This window comes from Nerophis lumbriciformis, linkage group LG02, assembly GCF_033978685.3.
Source record: "Nerophis lumbriciformis linkage group LG02, RoL_Nlum_v2.1, whole genome shotgun sequence".
In the NCBI taxonomy this organism is placed as follows: Eukaryota; Metazoa; Chordata; class Actinopteri; order Syngnathiformes; family Syngnathidae; genus Nerophis; species Nerophis lumbriciformis.
In genome coordinates this window covers 40413546-40428020 of record NC_084549.2, presented here as the reverse complement: position 1 = coordinate 40428020, position 14475 = coordinate 40413546, and the positions used below count along the sequence as shown (strand labels likewise).

The 14475-nt window shown below is 39.3% G+C and overlaps 1 protein-coding gene across 2 annotated transcripts in view; it reads left to right on the top strand.

Annotated features, from left to right (window-relative positions):
• Positions 1-14475, top strand: part of inpp5a (inositol polyphosphate-5-phosphatase A) — a 408597-nt gene that overhangs the window by 382272 nt on the left and 11850 nt on the right. For both annotated transcript variants that reach the window (XM_061962827.1, XM_061962834.1), the window contains exon 13: positions 10723-10834. In XM_061962827.1, coding sequence (XP_061818811.1) covers positions 10723-10834 — 112 coding nt within the window. The remainder of the gene's footprint in view (positions 1-10722; positions 10835-14475) is intronic.

Here is a 14475-nt window from a genome sequence, read left to right as displayed (position 1 = left end):
GAAATCTGCCGCCAGACCCCCATTGAATCTGCAGGAGTGTGTGAGCAATTCAGGGACAAAGGCCCTCGGTAGCACGGCAAGCAATGGCGGCAGTTTGTTCCCGCAGACGAGCGAGCTAAACCCCCTATCAACCCTAGCTTCCCTGGCCTGCTGACATCAACTCCAAAACTGGACAGATCAGCTTTCAGGGAAAGAGCGCGGATGAGGGTATGTCTACAGAATATATTAATTGATGAAAATTGGGCTGTCTGCACTCTCAAAGTGCATGTTGTTGCCAAATGTATTTCATATGCTGTAAACCTAGTTCATAGTTGTTAGTTTCCTTTAATGCCAAACAAACACATACCAATCGTTGGTTAGAAGGCGATCGCCGAATTCGTCCTCGCTTTCTCCCGTGTCGCTGGCTGTCGTGTCGTTTTCGTCGGTTTCGCTTGCATACGGTTCAAACCGATATGGCTCAATAGCTTCAGTTTCTTCTTCAATTTCGTTTTCGCTACCTGCCTCCACACTACAACCATCCGTTTCAATACATTCGTAATCTGTTGAATCGCTTAAGCCGCTGAAATCCGAGTCTGAATCCGAGCTAATGTCGCTATAGCTTGCTGTTCTTTCCGCCATGTTTGTTTGTGTTGGCTTCACTATGTGACGTCACAGGAAAATGGACGGGTGTTTATAACGATGGTTAAAATCAGGCACTTTGAAGCTTTTTTTAGGGATATTGCATGATGGGTAAAATTTTGAAAAAAACTTCGAAAAATATAATAAGCCACTGGGAACTGATTTTTAATGGTTTTAACCATTCTGAAATTGTGATAATGTTCCCCTTTAACCATGTTGTATTAAAATTGTAAAACACACTATCACTGGGCCTGCACTTCACAAAGTATGTCAGCCTGTGTGTACAGCTTGCATCAGCTCTTTGAAACAGGTTCAGATGTTAGTCAGTCAGCTTGGCCGTTTAATTGGTGTAATTAGTCTTTGTGTGCGCAATAGGGGTCTGATAGGACGGATGGCTTCCAGCCCGCACGCCCTCTCAGACCGTTTACCAACTGTGATAAATTTGTGAACCCGCTAATCAGACACATTAATCACTCCAGCCATAACACGCCATTCAACTGTTTGCTGTTGCATTAAGGCTTGTTATCTCCCTCGGAACCAATGAAGGGTGCGGTACAGACATGGGGCCTTACCTATACATGCACACACAGGTGCACGGAATGGCCCTTTAATTGCCATTGTAGAGTGTTTTTAATCAACTTTTACTGCGGACTGTCATGAAAAATGGCTAAGTTTTGTTGTTAAAGGGCTATCGGGTAGAAGTTTATTGTCAGGAGGAAGTGAGAAGGAAAACTTCATTTTCTCCCAATCTCCTTTAACACCAAAGTGACCTCCGGCTTGTTGGTCAATAAAGCCATAAGAGAGTTGCTCTCACGCCCTGATAGGACGATTGTTCACTGTTAGGCTGGGGTCTGTCCTTCAGGAAGCAGGTGGCTTTCAGGCCACCCTGAAGTCAAGCAGCTCCTCTAACCCTTTGAAGATTTTGCTCTTTTCCATCTTCCTCAAGCCTCTTTCTGTCTGATCCCTCTTTAGCCCCTCTCTCCTCCCTCTCTCCCTTTCTATCTGGTTTACTCATCCTATTCTTCAGCCTCTCTTTTATCCCCAGATCACTTCTTTAGCCTTTTGATTAGCATACCAAAACCCCCATGCATTTACCCCATAGTTTAAGTGCTATTAATGCTAATTGGAGGCAGGGCACTTCTTTGAGCATCACTCTGCAGGTCTGTTTGTTCACCTGGTGGGGGGGCTGTGTGCGTGTGCATGCGTTTGTTCACCCTGTTTGTGCCCCTGCTTTAACCCCACACACAAATGTGCACTACCCATCCTCACCTAAGGTTAGGGATGGGTACCTTTCACATTTGAATCGCTACAGTACGAATTCTACGGTACCTTGGTACCGAAGAAAATTGGTACTCTAGTCTACAGTACCAATTTCCAGTACTTTTGTGTGTATTAAAATGTGTTATTGAATCTACATGTTTTAACACTGAACTGTGCTGTCCAATTGTTATCTTGTTTTCTTACACTTCTGTGTCTCATTGCAAGAACTGTACTGCACTGTATTACATAGTAGACTTGCATGCAATTGCAATTCCAAGACATTAGATGACAGCAGTGTATAGTCGACGATGTATTGCCAGTCTTTGCTATTAAGCTGAATGTGCCAAGTGTTTTTCTTTTGTTGAGCCCTACAAAATATTTATACTGTAAGTATTGTGTTTAATACACACCAGCTGTTTGATTGTAACACGCATCATAGTTGTAGTTTTCATTACCAAATTTTTGGAAATGAATTGAATGAAATTATTTGAAATCAAAATGTAAAATTGCCAATGCTAATTTGTTGCATGTCTATGGCAAATTCAATATAGATTAGCATCGAGTTTGCGCATGTTGAAAAGTGGAGCCTACCTTTACTTTTGCGCGCCTTCTTCTTTCTCTGTTGACATGGTGAATTGTAACATTAGCTAAAGGCATTCCGGCTGAGTCTGTTCTGTGTGCTTGACCGCATGTTTCTCGGCCAAGTGCTTGAACCGGTGCCAATTATGCAACTGGATGTGACGCCATGTGCAACAAAGGTATCGAAAAATAACACTGTTGGATTTTACGTGAATCGGTAGCCAGTAGTACTGCCAAACTTTGGTCAGTGCATTTAATACTACCAAATTCTAGCCTATCCCTACATAAGGTAACATTTAATACATCTTTGTTTCATGTGTATTACAATTAATACCACACATGAACAGTATTCATTTGATAAATGTGTTTTAAAACAATTTAATAATGTAATTGTGTCTTCAAATCAATGTGTCTTAATGTTGGACAATTTATTATTCCAGCCTAATGGTGTTCTGTAGTAATTGTACATAAACATATGCAGTACAATTGTACTTTTCGCACCATTCGGTTAATGACAAAAATTGTAGCCAACATTGTGCTCTAGTTTTCATACACTATTTTGGTTATTGTATGGCCAAACGTTGTGTGTAATTAGTTAGTCTGTTAGCCAACATTTCATTCTGCAGAACTGTGCACCCCACAACTTTTTGTTTTTATTGAGTACAAATTCAATAAAGATCACATTGAACATTTATATCTTATTTTGCATTGTTTTCTGCACATAAGATTACTAATATTTTCCATCAAATTGTGTTAAAATTTTGGGTGTTTGTAACAGTTTAAATTGATTTATCTTATTTTTTATGGGGAAACAATTGCTTCTGTTTCCATACAATTAGTTTCTTGTGGGACATTTTGGAACTGATTACTAATGAAACCCGAGATACCACTGTATTAGAAATAACTTTGTGGGTCACATTGTGGTTGTCTATGATCATTCTTTTCTAGTTGATTTTGCGGTGGTCCTTGGACAGAGAGAATACCGTAATGACACATTTACCCATATTTTCTTTTTTAAATTCTTCTTGTATACTGGGATTTATTTGTAAAAAGGGACTATTATGTACATGTGATGTATTAGTTATTAATATTTTGAAAGCAAAAATAGTGTCAAATGTAAAACTACAGTTAGGTCATCTAATCACATGAAGTATGAGTACAAAACTTAAACGAGACACACCCTGGCCAAAACATAAGTTCCACATCAATAATAATACCTATCGTTTTATATAACAATTTTCTAGGTACTCAACGTACACTGTTGGAAAAAGCAGTGATGCATTAACTTTCTTATGTGCTATTTATACTGTAGGTTACAAGTTATTAACAGATCATTATGAATGGTTTAGGAAAATAATTGCATTGCAGGATTTTTTTTTCATAATATTGAAACTGCGATTGAATATGTGATTCAAAATCTATTTTGGGGCTGTTGTTGTTTTTTTCCATCACTCCATTTTCTACCGCTTGTCCCTCTCGGAGTTGCGGGGGGTGCTGGAGCCTTTTATCTAAACAAAATATTTGGTCCTGTAACGGTACACGCTTTTGCTTGGCATGGCAGAAGGCATAGTTTTAATTCCTGGCCATGGCTGCAGGAAGGGTGTCCAGTGTACAAACTAAGCCAAAATCCTAAATGATTTCTTCAAAGTTACTCATTATTGATGCTTTAATTCAGTTACGATCACGGCAAAACAGACACAAAGCGAGCGAACATGGGCGCTGACGTTGAATAACATCATCAAATTTCAATGCACTGATTGCTCCTGATCGATTTGTCTGTTTGGGCTACAAAGAGAGCAGGGGGCGTGTCTCTTTCTGGAGTAAAACAGAATATTCAACAGTGAAATGCGAGATATAAGTAGTTTTGTTGCGGAAAAAGTGATTTTACATCCTAGTAGAGAATGGTGTAAAGCAGGGGTGTCCAAACTTTGTCCCGCCGAAGTCTTCAGTGAGTCGAGACATCACAAGTTTAACAACTTATAGGGGAAAAAAGAGACACTCAAGAGGATAGTGATTGAATTGCCTTTATTAGTACTTGGCTAGTCTGATTTAATAAAAAAAAAATATATATATATATATATATATATATATATATATATATATATATATATATATATATATATATATATATCCATCCATCCATCTTCTTCCGCTTATCCGAGGTCGGGTCGCGGGGGCAGCAGCCTAAGCAGGGAAGCCCAGACTTCCCTCTCCCAAGCCACTTCGTCCAGCTCTTCCCTGGGGATCCCGAGGCGTTCCCAGGCCAGCCGGGAGACATAGTCTTCCCAACGTGACTGAGTAGTCTTGGGTTCAATCCCGGGCTCGGGATCTTTCTGTGTGGAGTTTGCATGTTCTCCCCGTGACTGCGTGGGTTCCCTCCGGGTACTCCGGCTTCCTCCCACCTCCAAAGACATGTACCTGGGGATAGGTTGATTGGCAACACTAAATTGGCCCTAGTGTGTGAATGTGAGTGTGAATGTTGTCTGTCTATCTGTGTTGGCCCTGCGAGGAGGTGGCGACTTGTCCAGGGTGTACCCCGCCGTCCGCCCGATTGTAGCTGAGATAGGCTCCAGCGCCCCCCGCGACCCCAAAGTGAATAAGCGGTAGAAAATGGATGGATGGATAGATATATATATATATATATATATATATATATATATATATATATATATATATATATATATATATATATATATATATATATATATATATATATATATATATATATTGAAATAAGGCTTTAACATTACAAAATATGGGAAAAGTGAAGCTCTGTGAATATTTTTCGAATGCGCTGTAGAAACCATAGCATCATTTTTTCCATCTTTCCGTTCTTAAATACCTCTTTATTGAATGTGCACGTGTGACGGGCATTTGTGCGAGACAGCTGTGATTGACTCTTCAAACGACAATTGTCACGAAGTTAAACTTTTAATTGGGACAAATACCGTATTTTAAGTCGCACCGGAGTATAAGTCACACCTGCCGAAAATGCATAATAAGAAGGAAAAAAACATATATAAGTCACACTGGAGTATAAGTCGCATTTTTTGGGGAAATTTATTTGATAAAACTCAACACCAAGAATAGGCATTTGAAAGGCAATTTAAAATAAATAAAGAATAGTGAACAACAGGCTGAATAAGTGTACGTTATATGAGGCAAAAATAACCAACTGAGAACATGCCTGGTATGTTAACGTAACATATTATGGTAAGAGTCATTCAAATAACTATAACATATAGAACATGCTATACGTTTACCAAACAATCTGTCACTCCTAATCGCTAAATCCAATGAAATCTTATACGTCTAGTCTCTTACGTGAATGAGCTAAATAATATTATTTGATATTTTACGGTAATATGTTAATAATTTCACACATAAGTCGCTCCTGAGTATAAGTTGCACCCCTGGCCAAACTATGAAAAAAACTGCAACTTATAGTCCGAAAAATATGGTAGACATTTTTGGTGAATCAGTTCTCTTAAACCACTATAAGTAACACATGCTAGCCTGCAGTTATTTTTTGTAATGCTGATACAGAACAATGTAATTGATATAGCCACAGTTTCTTTTGTATATATCTCGAGAAGTGGGAGGTCTTTTTCAAACCCCAAGGGTATTTTTTTTTTTCATTGTAAGAAAACTGCTTAGTTTTTTGTTCTGCTACAGTTAGCAGACATGCTACTGAAGGAGCAAATTGGATTGGTATTACAGTGTGTAAGGCTTCCCTTCCACCCTGATGAGCGCCTGCAAACAAATTGGATTGGTGGGGTGTAAATCTGAAGCAGCCTGACGAGCCGAATGGGCAAATTGAATTCTCACCAATGTAAATCTTTTATCAGCTCGCCCGGCGCCGCTCCTGCCGTTGCTTAAATCAAGTGATCATTCCCTGCTGTTCCAAGACGCATGCTTTCTCTATTGGCCATTTGCCGGCGCACCTAATCTGTTTTTGATGACTGTGTAAGGATGTCGTGGTACATATCGGCTACTGAGTCTTCCCCCTGGCCCGCGCCGCCTAAATTGCTCTCATTCTCGCTGTGATTCTGCCCCTCCTTCCCTCTTCTTCCACCAAACACTCTCACAACCTGCGCAGTTGGCAGATAAATATTGCTTTGATTAAGCTGTTTGCATGTGTTGATTCCAGAGATTACTCAGATGACTAGTCAAGCTAATGCACCTCCTGTTGTTTTCTGGAAAATACTTTCATCTCTTTGTGACATAAAGCAGATGATCTGATTGCTCGTATTTTTCAATCCTCTGCCATTCCATTCATTCATATTTCTAGTATTTTGTATATAAGATGAGGCAGTTAAAATGCATTCATGCTAATTCTAATAAGGATTATTTTAATCAGTAAGAGTCTTTATCAATGTGCATTACTAGCGCTGTTGTGGATTTCTGGATGTCTTTGTGTGAGCAGTCGAGAAGCAGCACATGTCATATTCCAACATGCAAGTATAATACATCTCAAACACACCTGTGTTCGCCACAGGACCGGAGATCCGCCTCCACAAGCCCAAAGAGTGTGCATTAACCTCCAGAGTTGGGCTAGAGCTATCTTTTAATCATCGAATAGTCCATTTATTAGTTTGTTTGATTCATCGAGTAATCGTATAAAACACACTTGATAACCTCAATAGATATTTTATGGAAAATAGCTAAAATTAGCACATATTTTTTATTTTCCATAACATTAATTATTTATTTCTAAAAATGCACATAATCAACATTGAAATTGCACTTTTAACATGTGTGCATCAATGGGAAAAAACCCACTATTGGCTGTTCACCACCACACAGATCACGACACCTACACACCAGCACTTTCATGTAAAGTACCATCATTGCTAAGAATCAGAATCAGAATGATTTTATTAATCCCCGAGGGGAAATTAAGATTTTCAGCATAATCCCATTCAAGAGCAGACAAACATTACAGGGAGACAGAACAGAATCGCTGACCGGTCTGCCAACTTCTGGCGCCCCTTACAAAAAAATGTGAGAAACAGGTAAACGCTATTCAGTCTAAGCCTGCGCCCCTGAAGAGGGGGTCCAGACTGAGACCAAGGAAAAAAACAACTCATAGTCATAGCACACATAAACATGTGTGTAAGAGGGAAACATCAAACATCGAAGAACACAAAGGACATTAAAGACTTTAAAAGAGCAGAGCTGATGCAACCAGCCATTTCTACATACAGCTGCAAAAATAAAACAACAAAAAATAATTAACCAATAATATATATTGCACACACACGATTGCACCATGCATAGACAAGCAACCAAACAAAAAACATAATTTCAACACCCACACACACTGTGGTATCCTCTGAGGTGTTCCACGCCATCGTCTGCTGGGGTGGGGGGAAAATGGCCAGAGACAGGAGCAGACCCAACAAAGCAACCAAGAGAGCCGACTCCACCCTCGGCCGCCCACTAACTCTCTTCCACCATAGTGATGAGCATTAGTACCTTAGAAGCACCATCGCACTGTGACAAATCACTGCCGTTGTGTCCTCAGGCAAGACACTTCACCCTTGCCCCCAGTGCCGCACACACCGGTGAATGAATGATAGGTGGTCGGAGGGGCCGTAGGCGCAAATTGGCAGCCACACTTCGGTCAGTCTACCCCAGGGCAGCTGTGGCTACAGATGTAGCTTACCACCACCAATGTGTGAATGTGTGCGCTGTGATTATCTGGTTGAAAGAAAAGTGCTATATAAATCTAATCCATTAGACGAAGCGCTTGTTGCAGCTTGCGCTCAAATTTGAGCCGGTGTTCTGGCAAGCCACGCACACTTCTGGAATCCATGCAACCCCTACATGTGTGTAACAAGGAATATGGAAATGTAATTGTGTCTCCCTGGGCGTGCATCTCTAACAAAGTAATCTTTCATGTGGAACACAGCTGCGGTAAAGATCAGCTCAGCTCATCAGCTGATCGCCAATCAATTAAAAAAGGCAAATATCAGCCCCCGATTTGATGCCATGTTCGGGATCAGGACATCTCAATTATAAACCTTGTCTATAGCAACCACTTGATTAACACAGCCAACAGCCACTTATTTTGCATAGCAGAATTATTATTTTTTTATTCCGTATAGCGGCTACCCTAATCAAAATATATTACAATGATGCATGATAATGATAGACTGAGTCTCAGTTGGTGTTATTGTTGACGTCCGAGACTGAATGGAGGCAGTGCATTCATGCTAACACATGCTGTCTTTCTTTCCTGCCATCACATTCAATTCTATTAGAAACACTATCAGCGCCATTTCCCATCCTGTCCCTCTGTTATGATACAACTAAGGCTGCACACCTGGCCGTACGTCATTGTCTTTTATACACACATGATCGCAACGACCATGCCTTTGTGCTGTCTTCTCCCCCATCAACATCCAAACTGGGCCAATACTTAAGGTGTGATAAATGTGCACAAACAGTACAAACTTTCAGAATACAAGCTGTCCTGCAGCACTTTTACCAAAGGTAAACATGGTAGGCTACATGCTAGTAGGAGATTGCAGCTACACAACAGTTAAGCACACAATAGAATACAAGCTAGACATACATAATAATGGGTGGGGAGGTTAATAAGGAATTATTTTGAAAATTGTTGGTAAATTGATGCATTTAAATGATAAATGGGTTGTACTTGTATAGCGCTTTTCTACCTTCAAGGTACTCAAAGCACTTTGACACTATTTCCACATTTACCCATTCACACACACATTCACACACTGATGGAGGGAGCTGCCATGCAAGGCGCTAACCAGCACCCATCAGGAGCAAGGGTGAAGTGTCTTGCTCAGGACACAACGGACATGACGAGGTTGGTACTAGGTGGGGATTGAACCAGGGACCCTCGGGTTGCCACTCTCCCACTGCGCCACGCCGTCCCTCATTTCAAATATTTTCTGTTACAGACTTAAAAAAAACAATGTTAATAAAGTTATATTTGTTGTAAGTTGACCTATATGGCTTTCTTATTTATTTTCTTTCATATTAATAAGGATACAATGTTATGCAGAGGTGTACTTACAGTTTTATAGACAAATGATACTATTTATTGTCACGGCAAAGAGTAGGGGGAAGCCAAATGTTTTCTTTTTCCTGGCGGGGTAACAGAAAATAATTGAAAAGCAGTGCCTTAAATAAACAATATTGCACTCTAAAACACGTGTTATTATAAACAAGTATCCAAATATTATAGCTGCATGTTACTTACAGGTACAAAGTGTCCAAGGTAAAAGCGTATTAGAAAGTATACAGAATCAAACATGTCCGTGGAAAATAAAATAAAATTGTACTATACTTCAACTTTCAGACACCATAAGTCCATTCCAGATGGTTAATACTCAATCAAAGTTTATTTAGCCCTTAATGACAAATGCCTCAAAGGGATAATAATAAATGGGTTAAGGGTTTTCATACCTACCATTGTTGTCAGTTTGAGTAATTTCACTTAATGATGTATTTTGTAACATTGCGCACTACAAAATAATAAATATATACAGTTTATGATTTGTGCTGATATCGTATGGGGTCAATATCAGTTTCAGCCAGGATTAAAGACTCCAATATGGATATCGTATTGGAAGTTAAAAAAAGTTGTATGTACCCCCTAATTTGAACAATTTAATACGGTTTAATCAAAGTAAAAACTGTTTTCACCTAGTATTGTACGGATTACCTTCACCTTGCACAAAAGCGTGGTATTGATTGTTTTGTCATTTGTAGTTGTTGGTTTTTTGGCTATGGCACAGTCTGCAATAGCGGACACGTGCAAATTTTTGGCACTTATGCAGATCCCAAATACACAACAGCAGTTAACGATAGGTAAGAAAAGTTGGTTTTGCATAATATTGTGAAACAAAATGCCAGTTATTATGTCTCCTGATAGGTGCCATTTTGAGGTCCTTATTAGGGTTGCAAAATTCCGGGAATATTCAAAGTTGGAAACTTTCCATGGGAATTAACAGGAATATGTGGGAATTAATGGGAATAAACATTAAATGCAACATGCTAGATGTCCTAAAGTTTTCAATGAAACATTAAAGTTTTGGTGTCATGTTCAGCATTTATTGAACAGGCGTCAGTCAACCTGCAGTCCACACGTGTCTCTTATTTAAGTGTTAATCCATACATTAGGCGCACGTGATTATAAGGCATTTTTGAGAAACTGAAATAATTTGAAGTGCGCCTAAAGTCTGAAAATTACGGTATTCATTGTGTTTGGCTTGTGTGTCCCCTCAGTTACCCGTACAGTGAAGACAGCAATCAGGGGAAGCAGTACATGAACACCAGATGCCCCGCCTGGTGTGACCGAATCCTCATGTCTTCATCTGCCAGAGACATGGTTTTAAAGGTGAGCTTTATATGGCTTTTATGCCATATTTTTAATTTAAATTCAGATGCTTTTACATGTATGATATTGCATAGTTATAGGGCCGAATCTACTAAAGGTGTATTATTGAAAGGTGCAAACTTGATAGTTCACGCAAAGCTGACCTACCAAGTTTGTGCAGAGAATTTGGTCTCTTTAATGGGCAAAAAAGAGAGTGCAATCCATTTAGCACGTTTGCCTTCATGAATATGCAGGATATACACTGATTTTCAGAACACCAGCAACACTGGGAGAAGGAGAGGAAAATATGATTATCATCATGACTAAAACTGTTCTGAGGCTGCTGTTTTGCATCTGTTATTAGCATGTTTGAAATCTGCAAACTGGCACAGTTAAGCACAGGGCTGTGAGAAAGGAGGCGATCACGCTGCAAAGAAAAGACAGAGAATACTTCATTATACGTGTGTGTTTCTGTCAGAAAAAAAAAAATTCAGCCATATACGAACCCCGTTTCCATATGAGTTGGGAAATTGTGTTAGATGTAAATATAAACGGAATACAATGATTTGCAAATTCTTTTCAACCCATATTCAATTGAATGCACTACAAAGACAAGATATTTGATGTTCAAACTCATAAACTTTTTTTTTTTGCAAATAATAATTAACTTAGAATTTCATTGCTGCAACACGTGCCAAAGTAGTTGGAAAAGGGCATGTTCACCACTGTGTTACATGGCCTTTCCTTTTAACAACACTCAGTAAACGTTTAGGAACTGAGGAGACACATTTTTTAAGCTTCTCAGGTGGAATTCTTTCCCATTCTTGCTTGATGTACAGCTTAAGTTGTTCAACAGTCCGGGGTTCTCCGTTGTGGTATTTTAGGCTTCATAATGCGCCACACATTTTCATCGACACTCTTTTACTATGAAGCCACGTTGATATAACACGTGGCTTGGCATTGTCTTGCTGAAATAAGCAGGGGCGTCCATGGTAACGTTGCTTGGATGGCAACATATGTTGCTCCAAAACCTGTATATACCTTTCAGCATTAATGGCGCCTTCACAGATGTGTAAGTTACCCATGTCTTGGGCACTAATACACCCCATACCATCACAGATGCTAGCTTTTCAACTTTGCGCCTATAACAATCCGGATGGTTCGTTTCCTCTTTGGTCCGGAGGACACGACGTCCACAGTTTCCAAAAACAATTTGAAATATGGACTCGTCAGACCACAGAACACTTTTCCACTTTGTATGAGTCCATCTTAGATGACAGTGGATTTCTGAAGTGTTAATGACCCCATGTGGTGATATCCTTTACACACTAATGTCGCTTGTTGATGCAGTACAGCCTGAGGGATCGAAGGTCACAGGCTTAGTCGCTTACGTGCAGTGATTTCTCCAGATTCTCTGAACCCTTTGATGATATTACAGACCGTAGATGGTGAAATCCCTAAATTCCTTGCAATAGCTGGTTGAGAAAGGTTTTTCTTAAACTGTTCAACAATTTGCTCACGCATTTGTTGACAAAGTGGTGACCCTCGCCCCATTCTTGTTTGTGAATGACTGAGCATTTCATGGAATCTACTTTTATACCCAATCATGGCACCCACCTGTTCCCAATTTGCCTGCACGTCTGTGGGATGTTCCAAATAAGTGTTTGATGAGCATTCCTCAACGTTATCAGTATTTATTGCCACCTTTCCCAACTTCTTTGTCACGTGTTGCTGGCATCAAATTCTAAAGTTAATGATTATTTGCAAAAAAAAAAAGTTTATCAGTTTGAACATCAAATATGTTGTCTTTGTAGCATATTCAACTGAATATGGGTTGAAAATGATTTGCAAATCATTGTGTTCCGTTTATATTTACATCTAACACAATTTCCCAACTCATATAGAAACGGGGTTTGTAATTTTATAAGTTTATTACTGATTGATGACTTAAGAGGGCTGATTAAAACTTGATACGTATAAAATGTCTGCTGTCGTTTTTTTCAACGGCGTTCGTTTTTTTTCATATAGGCGATATATTATATCCATCATATTTCATGCAAAATGCATTTTCTTGTGCCTGTAACATTCCAGCACACGCTCACAGTTAGTGCTGGCGATTCCCAGAGCGCACTTTCAGCGCGCTAAAAAATTGGGTTCCGTTGTAGATCGTACTGAAGAAATTGCCCAAAAAAAGTGGCATGTTATAGTTGTGTGCTGCATGTTTCAAAACACAGCGAAACACCACAAGTTGGAGCATGATAAAATGAATGTGAAGAAATGAGTCTCTGTGGTGACAACAGCGGGCTTGTAGTACATGCAAAAACCTTATTTAAATATTTATATCGATACTACAATGATCACATTGATATGTTTTACTATCACAAAATATCTTTTGTCATTTTTTTCCTATTTATAAACTCAGCAAATATGTCCCTCGACACGTAATAATTTTGATTATGCCCCTTTAACTACTTGGTATCAGATTGATACATAAATTTGTAGTATCACTCAAAACTAATGTAAAGCATCAAACAACAGACGATTAAGTGATTAATACAATTTAACAGAAGTGTAGATAGAACATGTTAAAACAGAAAGTAAGCAGATATCAACAGTAAATGAACAAGTAGATTAGTAATCCATGTTCTACCGCTTGTTGCTCATAATTTTGACAAAATAATACAATGAGAAATGACACAATATGTTACTGCATACATCAGCAGCCAAATTAGAAGCCTTTGTTTGCCAAAATTAGTTTTGGATTGCTGTATGTAACTAATGTTTAATGTATCATAAGATTTTTTTTTGATTAAAATAAAGCCAATAATTTTTTTTTTTTGTGGTACCCCGTATTTTGAAAAGTATCAAATTACATTTTGGTACCAGTATCAACATATTGGTATCGGAACAACTCTAGTTTGCATTCACTGTTTAGCCCTTGTTAACTGGATCTTAGTAGATCGCAACCAAAATTACTTCTCCCTAGAAATACTGGAGGTATCCACAACTCCATCGTTGTGATCCACCCTGTTGTAGCCTCTGTCACTTCACAGATGGAAGGATGAGGTGGCTGTGAATATTCATTCTGAGCACTAAGCCTCGGGGTCCCCAGAACAAGTAAATATATCTCAGAACATATAGAGTTCCTCGGGCCTCCGTCTTCTCCATAAAGCCACCGTTTGCAGCCTCCCCACGTGTCTGCAAACAGCCTGAGTTGCAGTCTGTTCTCTAATTTGTTTACTGGGTCATTTACAAAACGCCTCCATGCAGCCTTGCACTTTCCTCATTCAATTCAAATCAATCCAGGATCAACAGAAGCAAAGCGAGCCATTTCAGACCTTTGCGGTTGCATTCTGCACACACACTGGTGTGTAGAGCAGTGTTTTTCAACCACTGTGCCGCGGCACACTAGTGTACCGTGAGATATTGTTTGGTGTGAAATTATGTAATTTCACCTAATTGGTCAAAAAAATATGTTTTGCAATAATTATAATCTGCATATAATGTGCCGTTGTAGAGTGTCTGTGCTGTAGAACTCGGCAGAATAACCACGTAATACTCTCCCGTATCAGTAGGTGGCAGCAGGTAGCGAATTGCTTTGTAAGCCTACTTTGAGACAAGAGAATTAAAGATGCATGGATGGTTATGGTTTGAATTCATAT